The sequence below is a fragment of the Monodelphis domestica genome, chromosome 6, assembly GCF_027887165.1.
Source record: "Monodelphis domestica isolate mMonDom1 chromosome 6, mMonDom1.pri, whole genome shotgun sequence".
Lineage (NCBI taxonomy): Eukaryota > Metazoa > Chordata > Mammalia > Didelphimorphia > Didelphidae > Monodelphis > Monodelphis domestica.
In genome coordinates, this window is record NC_077232.1 from 137,016,247 (window position 1) to 137,037,042 (window position 20,796).

At 36.4% G+C, this 20,796-nt stretch overlaps 1 protein-coding gene across 1 annotated transcript in view; it reads right to left on the minus strand.

Annotated features, from left to right (window-relative positions):
* The window catches only part of CORIN (corin, serine peptidase), a 222,714-nt gene that overhangs the window by 140,920 nt on the left and 60,998 nt on the right, over positions 1-20,796 (minus strand). Inside the window, exon 3 of the mRNA XM_007496484.3 lies at positions 19,829-20,224. Coding sequence (XP_007496546.1) covers positions 19,829-20,224 — 396 coding nt within the window. The remainder of the gene's footprint in view (positions 1-19,828; positions 20,225-20,796) is intronic.

Below are 20,796 nucleotides of genomic sequence, written 5' to 3' on the forward strand. Positions count from 1 at the left end.
TTCAACACATTCAAATACCATAACTTTTTCCATCCATTCCTCTAAGTATCCCCTCAAATTGCTATTCCTTGCCATTTCAAAAAGAGCAATAAATATTTTGGACATCTTCATAATTTGTTTTGCTTAAGACTAATTCCTCCCCTTAATTTACCCTCCCTTCAATTCTTCCTCCCCTCTTCTCTCCTTTCCTATGTAAATAAGGTTGTTTATATATTAGTGAAATGTTTTCTTGTGCTATACTATATATATGGGTGTGTGTGTGTGTGCTATTCTTTGTTCTTTTGACCAGTTCAGATGAAAGTAAAGTCCATGTTTTAACTGTTCTCTCCATCTCCTCATTTATTTAGAGGTGTACTTGTGTACCTTATTATGTAAGACAATATTCCCAAACTTTCCTTTACATTCCCAACAGAATTCCTCTTCTTTCCCCTTTCTATTCTTTTCTTAAAATTATCAAGATAAAACAGAACCTTTCATAGGCCTTGTTTAATTGGATTTCTTCTATGAATCTTAATGATGATAAGGTTCAGAAGGGACATACATATCATCTCCCCATAATTGAATATAAGTAGTTCATCCTTGTTTCGTCCTTTATTGTCATTCAATTTTGTTTACTTTTTTATGTTTCTCCTTATTCCTTTGTCTGCACTTCAAAGTTTGTTAAATTTATGGTTGGACTGAATATTTAATTGGTCACCAGGGATTTAATTTCTAAATCCCAAAAATGAATTACTAAAGTAAAATGGAATTTATGGTAGTTTAGTTTTACAATAGAGGGAAGATATTAAGAAAGAGAGAAAAGGAGAGAGAGCGAGCGAGAGAGAGCGAGAGAGAGAGCACTCCAGCTTCCTCTGAGCCAGGTAGAAATTCTAAGGCCCCAGCCAGGGGAAAGGAGCCTCAAGATGATGGGCAAGGAAGGAAGTCTGCCTTTACACTCACCACATTCAATCAGCAGATTCTTTTATCAGTCTCAACTCCACCAGGCTCCACTCCAAGTGTGTCTCTTTCAAACTCCAAGTGTCCCTCTTCACTCCAAGTTTATCTTCACTACAAGTGACTCTCTTCAATCCAAATGTCTCTCTTCAAGTGACTCTCTTCACAGCAAGTATGTCTGTCTTCACTCCAAGTGACTGTGTTTGTCTCTGTTTCCACTTTTAAAGACCTTTTTCTATTGTGTCACTTCCCCTAAATTTTTAGGTCTACCAATCACAGCCAACGCTCCACTCCAGGACTGCCCACTCTTTCACATGTGGGTCACAGACCTCCCACTCAATGTATGAAATGGGTGTTCACACCTTTTTGTACTTAAAATCCAGAATGGATAGATCTCCATACTCAACTTTAAGTACTGTGCTTTACACTATGGAGACTGAAATCTAAAAATAGACAGGGGATTACAATTTAATCTTCACAATCAAGAAAGAGCTATGTACCTTCATTGTTACAATCAGGAGAGAGCCAAATCCAATCTTCACAGTTTTCTTGCAGCTCTGGACTTTTAATTAAGAATGGTTTGGAAATTCTCTATTTCATTAAAAGCTCTTTTTTACCCATTAACATTATCCTCAGTTCTGTTGGGTAATTTATTCTTGGCTATAAGTTCATATTGTTTGCCTTCTGAAATATCATATTTCAAGTTCTCTACTTCTTTATAGTGGTGGCTGCTAAATCCAGTGTGATCCAGAATGTGGCTTCCTTAGTACTTAAATTATTTCTTTCTTATTGCTTGTATCATTTTTGTCTTTTACCTGAAAGCTCCAAATTTTATCAATAATGTTCCTGGGAGTTTTCATTTTTGAGTTTCCTTCAGGGGGTGACTGGTAGATTCTTTTTATTTCCACATTTCCCTCTAGTTTTAAGAGATCAGAGCAATTTTTTAAAATTTACTTTATTTCTTTTGTTATGTATTTGCCAATTACATGTAGAACATTTTTAACATTTTTTTATTTTGCGTTCCATAATCTCTTTCTTCTCCTCTTCCCCTCCTTGAGAAGGCAAACAATTTGATATTGTGAGACTCCTACATGAATCTGTACCCTTCTTTCTTCTTTCAAAAGGAAAGTTTCATTTTGAAATTTCATTATGAAAAGCCATTTGTCTCACCCTTGTCTTTGATTGGGTTAAAAACAAGGCCTGATGCTCATCTAGATAATCAGGAGGCATGTGTACACTGGGAGAACATCAGAAGCCTCTTGGCTTCCTGGCCTTGGGACCTTTGCCTACAGTCCCACACTACTCCTGGCATCCCCTGAAAGATGAGCCTCTGACCCAGACTGAGATCAAATCTGTCCAATGACGGAGACATGAATCATGTAGATGACATATTAAATTAAGCATGGGTAGAGAAAAAAGGAATTAACATTGATCAGAGATGAAATTATAATTTTCAAACGTCATAACTAAGAAGATTCAATGTGTCCGTAAAGTTGATACTTTGAGAGATCCATTAAGCCTTTCTAATTGTTGTGTTAACAAATGCTTCATTTTAGTTCTTCAGCTCCACTTCTTATTGCAAATTATTCTGATCAATTCTCAAGTGAATTCAGTCATTCCTCTCAAGATTACCAGCTTCTGGGTGCTGTGTTCATATCAAGAAACATTCAAAACCATGACCAACTTGGAGTTTTTTTTGGCCCCTTACTTTAAACCATGACACCTCTTTTTCATGTGGTCTTTACAGTGACTTTTATTTAACCCAGTAATCAGTACCAAGTCCATCATTAAATTTCTTCTTTCAAAATCCTTCTTAAGGATTGATTTGAAAAACAATTACTTCATCTCCCTGCCAATTACCTCTGTGTCTTCCATGCAATCATATTCACTCAATGACCTTCTCATCTAATTATTCTTTCTTAACCATGTTGACTATAACACCTCACTGTATCAGACTGTAAATCTCTCTCCCATCAAACAATTTCTGAAAGTCTACATGTTGCATGTTTTCCTAAATAGTTAGGCGTTATAATAATTCCCCACAGAAGCAACAGCCTCTTCATTTACCACTTTCTTTATAATTTGAACATAAATGCTTAATGTCTTTACTTAATACTTGCTCATTTGCTTACATTCCCTAATTTATCTGTTTACTTTCATAAATATCTTCTATTATAGAGCAGGGAGTGTTTGTCTAACTTATTGTTTAACTTGTTTGTGGACCTAGTTCAGGACCACACATAAATTATCACATAATAAATGCTTTGCAGGATGCTGCTAAAAATTAGAATTGGGCTTAAGGTAAAAGAATAATTTTCCTGGGTGATGCTTTATTCTATGAAATGTCTTATGAATAAGATGACCTAAATGGAAGGATCTGACTTAAAAATTGGCCTAAATTTAGATTAACAGAGGTTGCCAGAGACCAGAGATTGGCAAGTGAAAAAAAGCAAGGGCTCAGTCTCGCAAAAAAGAGAAGAGAAAAGTAAAAAAAAAATTTGTAAAAGATTTCTAAATCTCAAAGCTGAACCTTTAGATTCCTGTTGGAATAAATCAAGATCTGGATACAATATTTGTTGATTCTTATCCCTTTCTTTGCCTATCCCATTCTTTCTTTCATACCTTCTCCAAAGCTGAGACCCATAGCTATGTGGTGTCCAAAAAAATCATTGTATATAATTATCTTGAAATATTAAACTTAGGACTTCTGGGTAAGCATGGTGTCAGTCTAGACGTGGGACTCTTCCTCTCCTTAGCACCCATCAATATAGACTACCTCAAAAGAACAACAACAACAAAAATTCATAAGAACAAAGGGTCTCTACAGTAGGGCTCAGCATTGAAGGTACATGGGATTTGGGCATTTCCACACTATAAGGGGGTAAAAAAGCTCCCATTCAAATGTGAGCTGATCTACCCTCCCCAACCCCACATACAGAGCCAGAGTCAGAGCCAGTGCATGCCAGAATTAGCAAGTGAGCAAGGGGCACCTCTAAGTCCTTGGGAGATGACTAAGATCATCAAAGACCTACCCCTGAGAGCAGCTACACCTGAAACCCTGGTTGGCTGGGGAGCTCAGACCATGAGCTCTCTCAGAAGGTGGCGCAGAGAAGGACAGCAAACAGTGGAAGCTGCAGAGATTTAAGAGTTTGCCTCAGGCAAAATCCTCGCTCCTTAATTCCATACACAGAGAGCCTGCCCATCTCACTCAGATTTCTGACTAAAAAGGGAAGGAAAAACCTCCACAGTGATGGCAAATTGTGTCAAAGAGCAACAAACACTCTCCAAGAAAAACAAAAATAAGGCATTGACACTGGAAATTTTTTACAGAGGAAAAACTCAGGCTACAGAGGAAATAGAAGAGGAAATTCAAACAAAGCCAAAACCTTCAAAAAAAATGGAAATTGTCCACAAGCTTTTATAGAATTTAAATTAGAGCTTATCTAAAAGATGGAAACCTTCTGGCAAGAAAAGTGGGAATTAGTTCAAAGGGAAAATAACAGTTTAAAGAACAAGAACTCCCAATTGGAGAAAAAGCTGGAAGCCATAAAAATCAGGATAGAACAAACTGAAAAGGAAATTCAAAAGATTATAGCAGAAAATCAAAAGATTAAAGCAAAAAAAAACAAATTATTATAACAGAAAACCAGGCCTTAAGAACCAGAATGGGCAATAGGAAACCAATGATCTTGCCAAACAGCAAGAATTAATAAAACAAAGTCAAAAGACTGACAAAATAGAAGAAAACATAAAATATCTCACTGAGAAGATGACAGATCAGGAAAACAGAGGAAGGAGAGATAATTTGAGAACCATTGGTCTACCTGAAAAGCCAGAAATAAACAGAAATCTTGACATCATACTACAAGAAATCATCCAAGAAAACTGTCCTGATGTTCTTGAACAAGGGGGCAAAATAGCCATTGAACGAGTTTATAGAACACCCTCTACACTAAATCCTCAAAAGACAACTCCCAGGAATGTAATTGGCGAATTCCAGAGTTTTCAAGGAGAAAATTCTACAAGAAGCCAAAAAGAGACAATTCAGATACCAAGGAGCACCAATCAGGATCACACAAGACCTGGCAAATTCCACAATAAAGGAATGTAAGGCCTGGAGCATGATATTCAGAAAGGCAAGAGAATTGGGTCTTCAACCAAGAATCACCTATCCATCAAAACTGACTATATACTTCCAGGGGAAAGTATGGGCATTCAACAAAATAGAAGACCTCCAAGTATTTGTAAAGAAAAGACCAGAGCTCTGTGGAAAGTTTGACATCCAAACACAAAGGTCAAGAGAAACAGGAAAAGATAAATAAGAAAGAGAGGGAAAAGGGGAAAAATGTTTTTTATTCAAACTCTCTTCTTTAAAGGCTACAATTAGATCAAATTATATATATATATATATATATATATACATATATATATATATATATATATATATCAGGGAAATGTTATTTGTAACTCTCAAAAATTGTATTCATTATTATAGTAATTAGAAGAATCATTCACAGGAAGAGATTGGGGCATTAAGGGCTATAAGATGATATGCAAAAAAGAAAAAGAAAAAGGAAAGGGTAATCAAAGGTGGCAACAAGGGATACTTGAAGAAATAAAATAAATAGGATAATCTTTATCACACAAAGATATGCATGGGAAGGGGAGGGGAGGAATACTCTTATAAGACGGAGAGGAAGAGAGTGCTAATAGGTAATACTTAAACCTTAATCTCAGTGAAATCAATTCTGAGAGAGAAGAGCATCGAGATCCATTGGGGTCTTGAATTCTATCTTTTCCTACAGATAAAGTGAGGAGGGAAAACTAAGGGGGGGATAGGGGAGGGAGTACAAAAAAGGAGGGAAAGAGAGGGGGGAGGGAACTTAACAGACCCTAAAAAAACAAGAAGGGAACAAAAAGGGGAGGGCCAGAATAGGAAGCATATTAAGGAAGGGGATTAGGGGAATTGATTAAAAGCAAAGCACTTGTTTAAAAGGATATTGTGAAAGAAGAAAGGACAGAACTAGGAGAGGATATCAAAATGCTAGGGAATACACAAGTGACAATCATAACTTTAAACATGAATAAGATGAACTCACCCATAAAATGAAAACAAATAGGAGAGTGAATTAGAATTCAAAATCCTACCATATGTTTTCTACAAGAAACACACCTGAGGAGGGTAGACACTCACAAGGTTAGAATTAAAGGTTGGAGCAAAACCTTCTGGGCCTCAACTGATAGAAAGAAGGCAGGAGTTGCAATTATGATATCTGACAAAGCCAAAGTAAAAATAGACCTGATTAAAAGGGATGGGAAAGGTAAATACATACTGATGAAAGGGAGTATAGACAATGAGGAAATATCAGTAATCAACATGTATGCACCAAATGGTATAGCATCCAAGTTTCTAAAGGAGAAACTAGTGGAATTGAAGGAGGAAATAGATAGTAAAACTATACTAGTGGGAAACCTGAACCTACCACTCTCAAATTTAGATAAATCAATTCAAAGAATAAATAAGAAAGAGGTAAAATATGTGAATGAAATCTTAGAAAAATTAAAGTTAATAGATATATGGAGAAAAATAAATAGGGACAAAAAGGAATACACTTTCTTTTCAGCAGCATTCACAAAGTACATTCACAAAGATTGACCATGTACTAGGTCATAAAAATGTGGCAAACAAATGCAGAAAAGCAGAAATAATAAATGGGAAACTTTTCAGATCATAACACAAAAAAAATAATGATAAATAAGGGTAAATGGAGAGCTAAATCAAAATTTAACTGGAAATTAAATAATATGATTCTCCAAAATCAGTTAGAGAACAAATCATAGAAACAATTAATAATTTCATTGAAGAAAATGACAATGATGATACATCCTTTCAAAATCTAGGGATGCAGCCAAAGCAGTACTCAGGGGAAATTTTATATCCTTGAGTTCATATATTAACAAATCAGGGAGGGCACAGAGAAGAAAACTAAATTAGAGATCCTAAAAATTAAGGGAGAAATTAGTAAAATTGAAAGTCAAAGAACTATTGAGCTGATAAGTAAGACTAGAAGTTGGTATTTTGAAAAAACAAACAAAATAGACAAAATACTGGTCAATCTAATAAAAAAATAGGAAAGAAGAAAACCAAATTAAAAGTATCATAGATGAAAAGGGAGACCTCACCTCTAATGAAGAGGAAATTAAGGCAATCATTAAAAACTATTTTGTCCAATTATATGGCAATAAATATGCCAATCTCAGTGATATGGAAGAATATTTACAAAAATATAAATCGCCTAGATTAAGAAGAAATATAATTCTTAAATAATCCCATATCAGAAAAAGAAATTGAACAAGCCATCAAAGAACTCACTAAGAAAAAATCCAGAGGGCCTGAGGGATTCAAAAGTGAATTCTATCAAACATTCAAAGAACTAATCCCAATGCTATACAAACTATTTGACATAATAAGCAAAGAGGAAGTTCTACCAAATTCCTTTTATGACACAAATATGGTACTGATTCCAAAGCCAGGCAGGTCAAAAACAGAGAAAGAAAACTACAGACCAATCTCCTTAATGAACATAGATGCAAAAATATTAAATAGAATACTAGCAAAAAGACTCCAGCAAGTCATCATGAGGGTTATTCACTATGATCTAGTGGGATTTATATCAGGAATCCAAGGATGGTTCAATATTAGGAAAACCATCCACATAATTGACCTTATCAACAAGCAAACCAACAAAAATCATATGATTATCTCAATAGATACAGAAAAAGCTTTTGACAAAATACAACACTCATTCCTATTGAAAACACTAGAAAGTATAGGAATAGAAGGGTCTTTCTTAAAAATAATAAACAGCATCTATTTAAGACCATCAGCCAACATCATCTGCAATGGGGATAAACTAGATGCATTCCCAATAAGATCAGGAGTAAAACAAGGATGCCCATTATCATCTTTATTGTTTAACATTGTACTAGAAACACTAACAGTAGCAATTAGAGAAGAAAAAGGAATTGAAGGTATTTAAAATTGGCAATGAGGAAACCAAGCTATCACTCCTTGTGGATGATATGATGATTTATTTAAAGAATTCTAGAGAATCAACCAAAAAGCTAGTTGAAATAATCAAGAACTTTAGCAAAGTTGCAGGATACAAAATAAACCTGCATAAGTCATCAGCATTTCTATATATCTCCAATTCATCTCAGCAGCAAGAATTAGAAAGAGAAATTTCATTTAAAATCACCCTAGACAATGTGGAAAGGAAATAAGACTGACAGTCTGTGGGGAAGAGGCCAACTGGGAGTGGCAGTTGGGTCTTGTGACTAGCACTTCCTTCCTGTCAGGTGTGACTGGCTTCTGGGTGTTGGAGGAGAGAGGAGTTTGTTCAGCCCAGTCTGGAGTGGCATGCTCTTCTTGGTTCAGCTGGAAGATTCAGGCCCAGTCGCTTCTGAAAGTTAGACCTGTTCTTGTTTGCTTTCTATCTACTGCTAAGATTCTGAATTATACAAAACTGGACTGATATAGAGGAGACGGAATTGGGAAAACCCTCCGCCAGCCTCTAGGGCCTGGCCCTATACTCTGAAGCTAAGGAAAAACTCCAATTCCAACTGGATTGTTAAACTTTATATTATTTGAATTCGCAGGCAGATAAGTGGACTATCTTTTCTGGGCATAGAGGGAGCTGAACTTCAGTTCAGTCATTCCAGGACTAACAGGCCTTATTGGACCCCTGCTGCTTCCTCTCAGCAGGGGGCATCTCCCTCCCTTGCATCACCAAGCAATATACCCTCTCTCCTCTTAACTCCTCCATACCCCATACAAACCTCCCTTTATCCCTCATTTTCCCAATCCCATTTCCTTTCTCAATAAATATTACAACAATATAAAATACTTAGGAATCTATCTGTTGAGACAAATACAAGAACTATATGAACAAAACTACAAAACACTCTCCACACAATTAAAACTAGATCTAAACAATTGGGAAAACATTGATTGCTCATGGGTGGGATGAGCTAACATAATAAAAGTGACAATCCTACCCAAATTAATTTACTTATTTAGTGCTATACCCATTGAACTAACAAAAAAATTCTTTACTGAAATAGAAAAAAAAACAATAAAGTTCATTTGGAAGAACAAAAGATCAAGGATATCCAGGGAAATCATGAAAAAAATGCAAAGGAAAGAGGACTTGCAGTGCCAGATCTCAAACTATACTATAAAACAGTGGTTATCAAAACAATTTGGTTCTGGCTAAGAGATAGAAAGGAGGATCAGTGGAATAGATTTGAGGTAAATGACCTCAGCAGGTCAGTCTATGATAAACCCAAATATCCCAGTTTTGGGGACCAAAATCCACTATTTGATAAAAACTGCTGTGAAAATTGGAAGACAGTGTGGGAGAGATTAGGTTTGGACCAACATCGCACACCCTACACCAAGATAAACTCAGAATGGGTGAACGACCTGAATATAAAGAAGGAAACTATAAGCAAATTAGGCGAACACAGAATAGTATACTTGTCAGATCTTTGTGAAAGGAAAGACTTTAAAACCAAGCAAGAGCTAGAAAAAAATCACAAAATGTAAAATCAATAATTTTGATTACATCAAATTAAAATGTTTTTGTACAAACAAAACTAATGCAACCAAAATTAGAAGGGAAGCAACAAATTCAGAAATAATCTTCATAACAAAAACCTCTGACAAAGTTCTAATTACTCAAATTTACAAAGAGCTAAATCAATTGTACAAAAAATCAAGCCATTCTCCTATTGATAAATGGGCAAGGGACATGAATAGGCAATTTTCAGTTAAACAAACCAAAACTATTAATAAGCACATGAAAAAGTGTTCTAAATCTCTTATAATCAGAGAGATGCAAATCAAAACAACTCTGAGGTACCACCTCACACCTAGCAGACTGGCTAACATGACAGCAAAGGAAAGTAATGTATGTTGGAGGGGATGTGGCAAAGTCAGGACATTAATTCTTTGCTGGTGGAGCTGTGAATTGATCCAACCATTCTGGAGGGCAATTTGGAACTATGCCCAAAGGGCACTAAAAAACTGTCTGCCCTTTGATCCAGTCATAGCACTACTGGGTCTGTACCCCAAAGAGATAATAAGGAAAATATACATGTACAAGAATATCTGTAGCTGCGCTCTTTGTGGTGGCAAAAAATTGGAAAATGAGAGATTGCCCTTCAATTGGGAAATGGCTGAACAAATTGTGGTATATGTTGGTGAATCAATACTATTGTGCTCAAAGGAATAATAAAGTGGAGGAATTCCATGGGAACTGAAACAACCTCCAGGAAGTAATGCAGAGCAAAAGGAGCAGAACCAGGAGAACATTGTATACAGAGACCAATACATAGTAGTAGTCTCTTGGTAACTGAGGATGACGATTGTCTTCGTGCGTTTTTGTGCACAAAGACACTTTTGCGTGAAGATTTAAGTGGAAAAGTCGATGCACAGAGACAGTCCCACTCTCTCAGCGTTGGAAGCCTGGGTCCATTGGCACAAAAAGTCGTTACACCTGGAGACTTCCTCAGCTGCATTGGATGGTGTGTTGTCCTTTGTGCTCAAACACGCCCTAAGCACTCCACAGTGCTTTGCTGCGTCGCCATCTCAGCCATTGAACCTTCTTGTTGGTTTCTTCCGCCTGTTCCGCCAAAACCGTCTTCACATGCTGGGTGAGCAAAGCCTTGGTTCACTGGGGTCTACGACCCGATGGCTACCCTTACAAGGTTTGGCCGGCCTGTGGAAGCCGTTGTCCAGGGTGTGGCCCCTGCCACATGCTAGCAGCTACTAGGAGCCACAAGTGAGAGCTGGGTGTCAGGTGAGGGTCAGAGGCTGGAGAGCTGCCCTAGGAGGGCACGACAAGCCCTCCAAACCAAAGATATTACTCCTCCCTGAGCACCCCATACACCCCTATACACTGTGATACAATCTAATGTAATGGACTTCTCCATTAGTGGCAATGCAATGATCCAGAACCATTCAGAGGGATTTATGAGAAAGAACACTATCCACATTCAGAGGAAAAACTGTGGGAGTAGAAACACAGAAGAAAAACAACTGCTTGATTACATGGGTCGAGAGTATATGATTGGGGATGGAGACTCTAATGAACATCCTAATGCAAACATATGGAAATATGGATTTCCATACATATTACATACATACATACATACAATCCAACATATGGAAATAGGTTCTGATTAAGAACACATGTAATACCCAGTGGAATTGCATGTGGGCTATAGGGAAGGTGGGGATAGGGGAGGGAGGGAAATAATGTGATTCTTGTAACTAAGGAATAATGTTCTAAATTGACTAAATAAAATTTAAAAAATAAAAAAGAATGAAATATGGTTAAGGCAGATTAGTCTTGAAATAGAACTCCACATCTAAGGATTCCATCAAGATCCCGCTAAAGACTCAAGAAATGTGCAGTCCCATTTCCAAGAAACACTCCCACTGACTTTTTCCCCTAATAGTCTATGCTTAGTCCCAAGTGTATTGCTTGTCCCATTCACTCTTTATTGTTCTTGTATTTTTATTTTCATCATCATTTAATATTTATTAAATGCCCACAATTAAAGAGCAATTGTTCCAAGGCTTTTCATGGTTTGCCACACCCTCCCCTTAATCCTATTACACCAGACCCACCACTTGAGGCTAGTTTGCCCAGCAGGGTAGAGGAGCCACCACAGTGTCTTCAAAAAAGCAACTTATACCACAAGAGTCATCCCTTGACCACTTCCATGAGACTCTGGGCAATGGTAGTTCTCACCCCTTATACTAAGGACCTTTAACAAAAAATATATGTCACAATATGAGTGAGTTGCAAAGGGTCAAGAAGAAGACAAGAATGAAGCCAATATAGTAGTGATGGCATGGAAAAAAAACTGAAGAGTGGATGGGATTTTGGAAATCATGTTGAAGATGAAGAGCACGGTTTGAGTTTGTAAGGGAGAGGTAAAATGATAAACAATTGTAATCAAATAAGGGCATTTGGGGGTTCATAAACATTGAAGTAATACATTTGTGGGTGATAGCTATGGTAGAATGGAAAAATAAGTAATGGAAATTTATAAGCTGAGAAAATTGAAGCTTAGGATGTTGAAGAGAACATCAGTATATGTATCAAAGTGCCCTAGTATGAAGGCAAGAGAGAATGACACGGTGAGTAGAAAAGACAAAGGCACTAAAAACGTTGAGGAAAGAAAAAGAGTAGATCTTGGAGCACAGTAGACAATACCTCTCAGAATTTGGATTAGATATGGATTTAATGAACCTCAAAGAAGATGAAATTACTGATTGATAGTAGTAGAGGGATAGTCTAACACAGTATTGCAATATTCTTTCAGTTGAAGATACTGTAATGGCTCCTCCATCTAAACCAACAAAAGCTCAAGTAGAACTCAAAATGGTGGCCAGGGATGTAGTGTCATCTCTGTGAAGGCCAGAAAATGGAAGTAAGAAAGGAAAAGACTTAAAATAAAAGCAAGTTTATTACCTATGAAGCAAGAATGTCAGAACATGCAGAAGAAGATAGATTTCAACAGGAACAATGTAAGCAGGAGTTTAGGGAAATGGGAATAAGGCAATGGAAGACAGAAAATGGGGTTGAGTAATGAATTCTAGGTATCAGAATCACTGGAATGAAGAAAATATGAGGAGGTAGAAGTTTTTTACTACTTCTATTTCTATTTACTATTTCTACTTCTGCTGTTGCTTTTTTGAAGACCCAATGTAGGGGCAGGTAGGTGGCTCAGTAAATAGAGAACCAGGCCTGGAAATGGGAGGTACTGAGTTCAAATATGGCTTAGGCATTTCCTAACCCCAATTGCCTAGCCCACAAGGCTCTTCTGCTTTGGAATTAATATTTAGTATTGATTCTAAGACAAAAGGTAAGGATTTTAAAAACAATGTTACACTTTCAAGATTAGTGCTTTTAATCTTTAAAATATCTAAACAAAACAGAACTAAATCAAAAAAGAAAAGAAAAGAAAAGAAAAGAACTAAAAGAAAGGCTATCAAGGAACAGGACAAGGAAGAAAAGAAAAACCTTTTTTTTTTCCCCTTCAGGCCATGGTATATATTGAAAAGACTAATGTCTAGAAAAGAGAGGTCATGACTTCTAGAAATCAGAGGAGATACCTTATTCGTATTCTGAGGCTTACAGATGGAAGAAAAGAGTGAGGCCCTGGTGCCAGGTGGGCCTGTTTGGCCACATGCTTGCTTTGGTTTTCATAATTGAGCTAGATTTCATAAATTGAACAAAATTAAAGGATGCTAAATTTCTTAAAGTTCAAAAGGTTATATAGATATATAGTATGATTTAACAAAATTCAAAACATCTATAGTATACATTCTTTAAAATAGCCAAATAAACTAACAGTTGATATTTAATACATCAAACACGATGTTTGTGAAAAATGCCAAGCTATTTAACTTCAATAGGAGGAAAAACATGAATTTTCTGACAAAATGTCAGACGTAGTTGAACAGTGCATACAACCAACCAACCAACTTTGATATTTTTAAAGATATGCAAACACACAAGGAGAAATCTAGGCAACCCAAACACAAAAGATAAGACTAAAAATCTATTTTTCAAAAGATGTGCAAATAAAGAACAGGATGTTTAATTTTTTCATAATGGAATTATATATAATGGGGAATATTCTGTGCTTCTGACCCTCCCAGATTTCACTATCATGACTCATCTGCCTTCTCACTCTGAAATTTCCTTCAGTGCCTAAGGTCTTCTCAAGATGGAAGATCTCTCTGCCCTGGTAGCCCCTTCTGAGTTTGGTCATTTCCTCTTTAAACCTCCATTTTAAGAAAAAAATCCCCAGGTCAGTCATGTTCCTCTGATCATTTCTCTCTTCACCCTATTCCTAATTCTCCAGATTACTTTGTTCCTCCTTCCTTTAGTCAAGTACCTCCTCCTTCTCCCTACCTCCTTCTATATTTAAGTTCCCTTCTGTGTATTTTCTTTCCCTAGAAGAAAGCAATGTCTTTGAGGATGGAGATGTCTTTCTTTATGTTTTTATTTATATTCCCACTGCTTAACACAACGTTGGGCACACTTAGTGAATGCTTATTGCTCAGAAGCTAAGGAACAGGAAAATATTCATGGGTGCAGAGACTGTCAAATTTCTTCTTCTTTACCCTTGAGATGACTGTCAGTTGGCCCTTCATTTGGTTGGACTTCAGTCAGAGAGAGAGAGAAATACATTGGACCAAAGCCCTGATGGTCATGTTCCCTCCAAAATGCAGTGTCTGATATGGAAGATTTCCACAAATTGGATAATGATAGAGTCTCCAAGTCTTGAGAAAAGTTTGAGTAAATCCAATTGATCAGAATATTATGGAATAAGGAGGAAACAACTAAAATGAGAAACTTAAGGTAACTATTTGGATATTTAAATGCATAAATTTATGCCCAAAGACTTTTTTTTAATTTTATTCTCAGACTTTAAAAAAATTTTAATAGCATAAGCAAAACAAAATTATGAAGGTAAAATATACTGAGAAGAGATTATATAAATTTCTAATCTAAATTTCATTTTGTGAATATTTTTGGCTTATTACTATTACTGATTACTATAAGAAACTACAAGTTGAACATTTTGAAGAAAAAAAAAACATAGTCCAGAAAGAGCACACATTGGGATCAAGAAGACTTGGGGACCTGAATTCCTGGCACAGACTGACTATATGACCTTGGGAAAGTCCCATAACTTCTTAGTGTGCCAGGCAACTCTGTAAAACCATAAGCTGCAGAGCAAGTACTTGTCTACATCAATAGGAGTTTCTTCACTGGTCGTACCTAAAAATCACACTTTTCATCATCTCTTCCCCCCAAAAAATCGTTTCCTGACCTCCAAGTGTTGAAGAGTTTGCCCCCAGAAGGATGTAAATTAGAAGGAAGTAGCAGGAGGTGATTATGACTGAACACTCAAAGAGATGACTCAAAAATTGTCTTAATTCATTTTCTCATTGTATGCAAAATGTTTATGGTAACAGACTAGATTGCCTTTGTAATATAAATATAGAGGGTACCCTACTTCTAAGGAAGTGTCCCAAATCTGGGGTGGGGGAAGCCAATCAAGATTTCCAGAATGTGAATATTTGATATTCCATTTTTCTTTTCCTACCCCTGGATCAATATTGAACCAATATAGCACCTATGAGACAATAAGGCATGGGAGATCAGGGCTGTGGCAACTGAAAGCCAGCTAAGAGTTTGTACATAGTCATCCTCTGGTGGCAAGAGAGATGCTCCAACATTAGGGAAGGTCCATGTAAGCACACTGAAGACATACTGATAAAGACACAGTGATTTGAGTGGAGTGTCACCTGGTGGACACAGTAGAAGTTACACTCCCTTTCTGGTTTGCTTATTGATTTGTTTGTTGACAGCCTACTTTTCTGTAAACAAGCAAAAAGCAAGCCAGGAATTGGTAAAGTTGTTTAAATTTCCCAACACCTCAAGGGTCACCTGAAACACACAATCAATCAACCAATAAGCCTTTAAGTGCTCACCATTTGGCAGTCACTATGCTAAGTTTTTAATAAAAACCTTTTTTAAAAGAAATTCCATTGCATTTCCTCTGTTGATTATTTCCAATTTATCCTGTATGTAATTGTTTATACAGCTTCCATATTGTCTCTCCTATTAGGCTAAGAGCTTCTGAAGGAAAGTGACTATCTTTTCCCTTTCTTCATGTCCCCAGGACTTACCATGACACCTGGCACATAGTAGGCACTTATTCTATGTTTAATGACTGATCAAGCAAAATAAAAAAATTACCAAGTATTCAGTTATGGTATGTATTCTATGACTGTCAAGAACAGAGGAAAAGATATGTATAATCATTCAACAAAAACATTTTTAAAGTGACTCAAATGAGCATTCCACTGCACCAAGTTGGGCATATAAATATGAAAAAGAAAGACAATTCCTCCTCTCAAAGATCTTACAATCTAAAAGAGAAGACAACACACAAAATAAAGCCCATTTTCTTTGTACTTTATACAAAATTAGAGCAAAACCAGAAAAACCCAAAGGAGCTTTTTCAAAATTCAGCTTTTCCTAGCTATTGAAGTAGAAAAAGTGCATATAAGTTTCCTCAAAGGAAAATTAACCATCATGCATTGATCCTAACTAATCTAAGTTAATTAAGGATTTGATGAGGTTTTCCAAATTTAAAAAAATTCTATCTTACTTAAAATAGAACTTAACTTCAACTTAAAGATCACTAACAATCATTAGTGTTCTAATATGCTGGGTACATCTTCTATCCATATGTAAGAAAACAGAGTACTCAGCATTAACTGATTCCATTAAGAAAATAGAAGGCAAAAATGGAATGTATTCAGAAAATGTCCTAATGTATGCATAGGAACTCAGAAATATCAATCAAGAAACATGTCAGGCCTGGGTTTATACAGCTTAACTCGATTATAAACATGTGCTTTAACCATTTAACAATTCAAACAAAATATATCAATATTAGGTTAATGAGACCAAGCTTCTTGGTAGAAAAGTAAAAAATTGTAAAAGTAAGGCAGGATGAATGGCTTGCATTCAAATGTGAATTGAAACACACTTTAGACATTTGGAAAACTCACAACCAGTTTCATTCCAGAAACCAGTTAGTGAAACAATATATCTCCCCCAAACACATGTTACATTATGACAGATTCCTACTGATGGGTCTTTTAATTTTAACAAAACTGCAAAAGGACTAAGACCCAGAGACAGTGAATTGAGTAATTCAAGCAAATAGAGTCCATTTTCTTTCAGGGAAGAGAATGAATCAAAAGGAACTGACCTTTTTCAGATATATCTGACATTTCTGGCTTTTCATAATTTAAATGATTCCGTTTGTTCTCAGGATTTATCATGGCTATTTTAGCAAGACTATTATTATCAGTGTGCAGCCATAGAATTAATACAAGCATGTTTTTCCTCTCCTTGGACTGAATTGTCTGCTCTGATCAGGTCAGGCAATTTTCTGTTTGTCCTGAAGCTCAAACAGAGATAATTTACTATAGAAAATACCAGATCATATCTTTTAGCCATCATTCTATTAATTTATTCGACTAATAGTAATGGCAAATTAGATTCTGATTACCTTATTGACTCATTTTACCAGGTTACAGAGACCCTTTATGAAGGGCAGTCGGGAAGATCAGATTCGGCAATCTAATATTCAAAATACAGCACAATCCCATGTAGCAAGCCAAGACATCCTCAACATGCATCATTTTTTTAACACTTACTTTTTGTCTTAAAAATTAATACTGTGTATTGGTTCCAAGATAGAAGAACAATAAGAGCTGGGCAATTGGGGCTAAATGATTTGTCCAGAGTTACACAGCTAGGAAATATTAAAGACCCACATTTGAATCCAGGACCTCCTGTTTCTAAGCCTGGCTCTCCTAACTCCCCACAACACGCTTCTTAATTGCTTAAATTGACAGGGTCATGATTTAGAGATGACAACTTCTGCCCATCATGCTACAAACACAAAAATAGGCACAGAGTTGGGGAGAGAGGTCTCTCCTCATACTTAAAGCAATCTACATACTTAAAGCAAGTGCTGACCATAAGAAGGACTAAACAGCTACAAAAGGAGCCACAAAGCCCTTTGTGTATACATAACAAGAGTAAATTGGGGTTCCAGAGCAGAAAAGCCAAGGATCAGACAGACTGGTTTCTGCTGTATGGCAGTATGATCCAACTGCAGAATCTTAGAGCAGCTAAGAGGAGATCTTTTGCTAAGCCAGAAACTATGAGATCCATGATTAGGTGGTAGGACCATCCATGCAAAATGCCACAGTGCTACAGAATTCTGGGCTCAAAGACACACTGTCTTAATATAAATCAATTAAGATCTAATTGATTATTTTGAATTATCATCTTAGAAAGTTGATTCCTATTTTCAATCAGCTAAAATCTCCAGATATCCCTTTTTTCCCTTGACCTCTGAAATTGAAATTTCTCTCTATAACCTAATCCAAGTATAGCATTTGAAAGCAACACAGAGACAGAAAGATTTATGGGTCAGATTTTTTCTCATCTCATTTTAATATATTATTGTAAACCCTTCTAACCCTTAAAAATCAAGCTCATACTTTAAAGTGATGTGACAAATGAGTTCTGAAAGTGGATTCAAACAAATTCTCAGTTACTTGAATTGATTAACTTATCATAGGAGAATATTCTTTTATTTATTTATTTTTAAGCTCTTGCCCTCCATCTTGGCATCAATACTGTTTTAAGGCAGAAGAGTAGTAAGGGCTAGGCAATGGGGGTTAAGTGACTTGCCCAGGGTCACACAGCTGGGAAGTATCTGAGGCCAAATTTTAATCTAGGACCTCTCATCTCTAGGCCTGGCTCTCAATCTACTGAGCTACCCAGCTGCACCCATAGAGGAGTATATTCTAAGTTTAGACAATTAACTATATAAATTGAACTGAAAAGATAATTTTTAAAAATCCTTGCCTTTGAGAGTCACCATGAAAATCCTCTCCAACCAATATTTAAATATCGCCACAAAACAAATACAGTAGTGAAAGAATCAACAAAGAGACATAGTAAAACAACTTTCAAGAAAACAAACACCTAAAAAGGCAGAAAACATCTGGGGCACTTGGGTCAGCAAGATTACAGCAAAGAGTGAAGAGGAACCAAGAGCAAGCCACACACTCCAAACCCCACATCTGCTGTCCCAGGTTCAGAACCTCAAGCTAGCTCAAGCTAACATTCAGACACTGAGATCTTGACTGGGCAAATAGTGGTCCAAGCCAACCCACACCCCTTGAACTTTCAAAACTGTGGGGAAGTCCAGAGTGCCAGTCCAAGGAAGTCTGGACTGAAGAGGACTGATCTGTGTGAGCCCAGAGTGAAGCCAGGAGTCCCAATCTGGGCTTGATATGAGGACATAGATCATAGTTTGGGGTGACTGATAGCTGGGGGGGGGGGGACCCTGAATCTTTTTGCTTAAAGCTCAGGGTAGAGCTCCAAGATAGGGTAATCAAAGGTGTGGGCCATTAGAACGAGTACAGAATAAGACCAAAAACTTACACCTAAGCCTGAGGCTACAATTTAAAAGTAGTTTAAAAGAGCTGTGAAGACCTTCATGAACTGATGCAGAGTGAAATAAGCAGAACCCGGAGAACATTGTACACAGTAATAGCACTACTGTGGAATGATCAAATGTGACAGACTTATCTATTATTGGCAATACAATGATCCAGGACAATTCTGAGGGGCTTATGACAAAGAATGCTCTCCACCTCCAGAGAAAGAACTATTGGAGTCAGAATGCAGATGAAAGTGTATGATTTTTCACTTGTTTATGTTTTGAGGTTTTGGTTTTATAAGATTACTGGCAAAATGAATAATATGGAAATAGGTTTGCATGATAATATCTATATAACCCAGACTGAATTGTCTGCCAGCACAGGGAGGGAGATATATTCAATCATAAAACTTGGGGAAATTTATTAAATGTAATTGGTAAGAATATATATGTATATATGTATACATATATATAAAAAATAAGTGACTTGCCCAGGGTCACACGGCTTAGAAATGACACACAGCTTGAAGTGATCCCTCTAACCAAATAAAACATCTCACTCCTTTACAAGTTAAAACTTGAAAATATTATCTTGAAAGTTCCTATTTGTTCAACAAAATTCATATTTATCCAAACCTGAATTCTTACGACTCTGACACACACACACACACACACACACACACACACACACACACACACACACACACACACACCATTTCACCATGGAAATAAAAGATTCTTCACTGAACTAAATTTAGCTTACCTTTCTTCATATCCATTTCTGAAACAACAGTTGACCTGGATGGACTTAATGTTGAAGGAGTCCAATCTGGTAACTTGCTGGATGATTGGACTGGCCAAACAGATTCTTCTGTTGTACTAGTAAGTGACTGTGATTTATCATCAGTAGGTTGGACAGAAGTAAAAGGTTTCTCAAATGTTGAATCTTCTGATTTGCTTATGTTTTTGTTCATTTGGTCTCCTTGAGAAGGATATAAGGTCCAGGAGGCTGGAGTCTGCTGGCTAGGATTCACTGTAGACATCACAGCAGAAATATTATGAATCATAGTAGTAGGAAGAACATCTGCTTTTTGGATGCCATCATCAGTGACAAGCAAATCACTACCATTCGAACTAAAATCTTTTTTTTCTAGTGAACCTGAAAAAAAAGACATAGAAAGTCATGACTGAAGCTATAAGAGATGACTACAATTTTCCTTGCTAATTCACAGAGCATTCTACTCTAAGACCACTGCAACCATATTCCCAGAGATTTAATCTGCCCAAGCAAAAGCAAGATTGTGATGGCTAATACTGCTGCTTCCACCTATGCTGTAATTCTACAAATTCAAACCAAAGTTGACCAGAAACACCAAGTCGATAATACTTATCACAAAAAGAGTAAAGTTCAAAATTGAAATTTCCTACCAGAAATTTTTCTACCAGAAAAAAAAAATTACTTTTCAGGTTTGTCCATTGAATTCTATAGATTTTGATGTTTAAGTAAAATAAAAACAAAAAACCACTATGCTTTTGATGATCACATTTCATTAAAAGAGACATTCTCCTGATTCTACAAAATTGCTATAAATATTGGAATAACATGATCTTAGAAGAATAAATTCACAAAAAAAAAAACCAAAAGGGCAACAGAAAGATGCTTTTGCCTACAAGCAGACCTATATCATCAATTGATGATTATATGTATGTGTGCAAGATGTCCCATAAGAA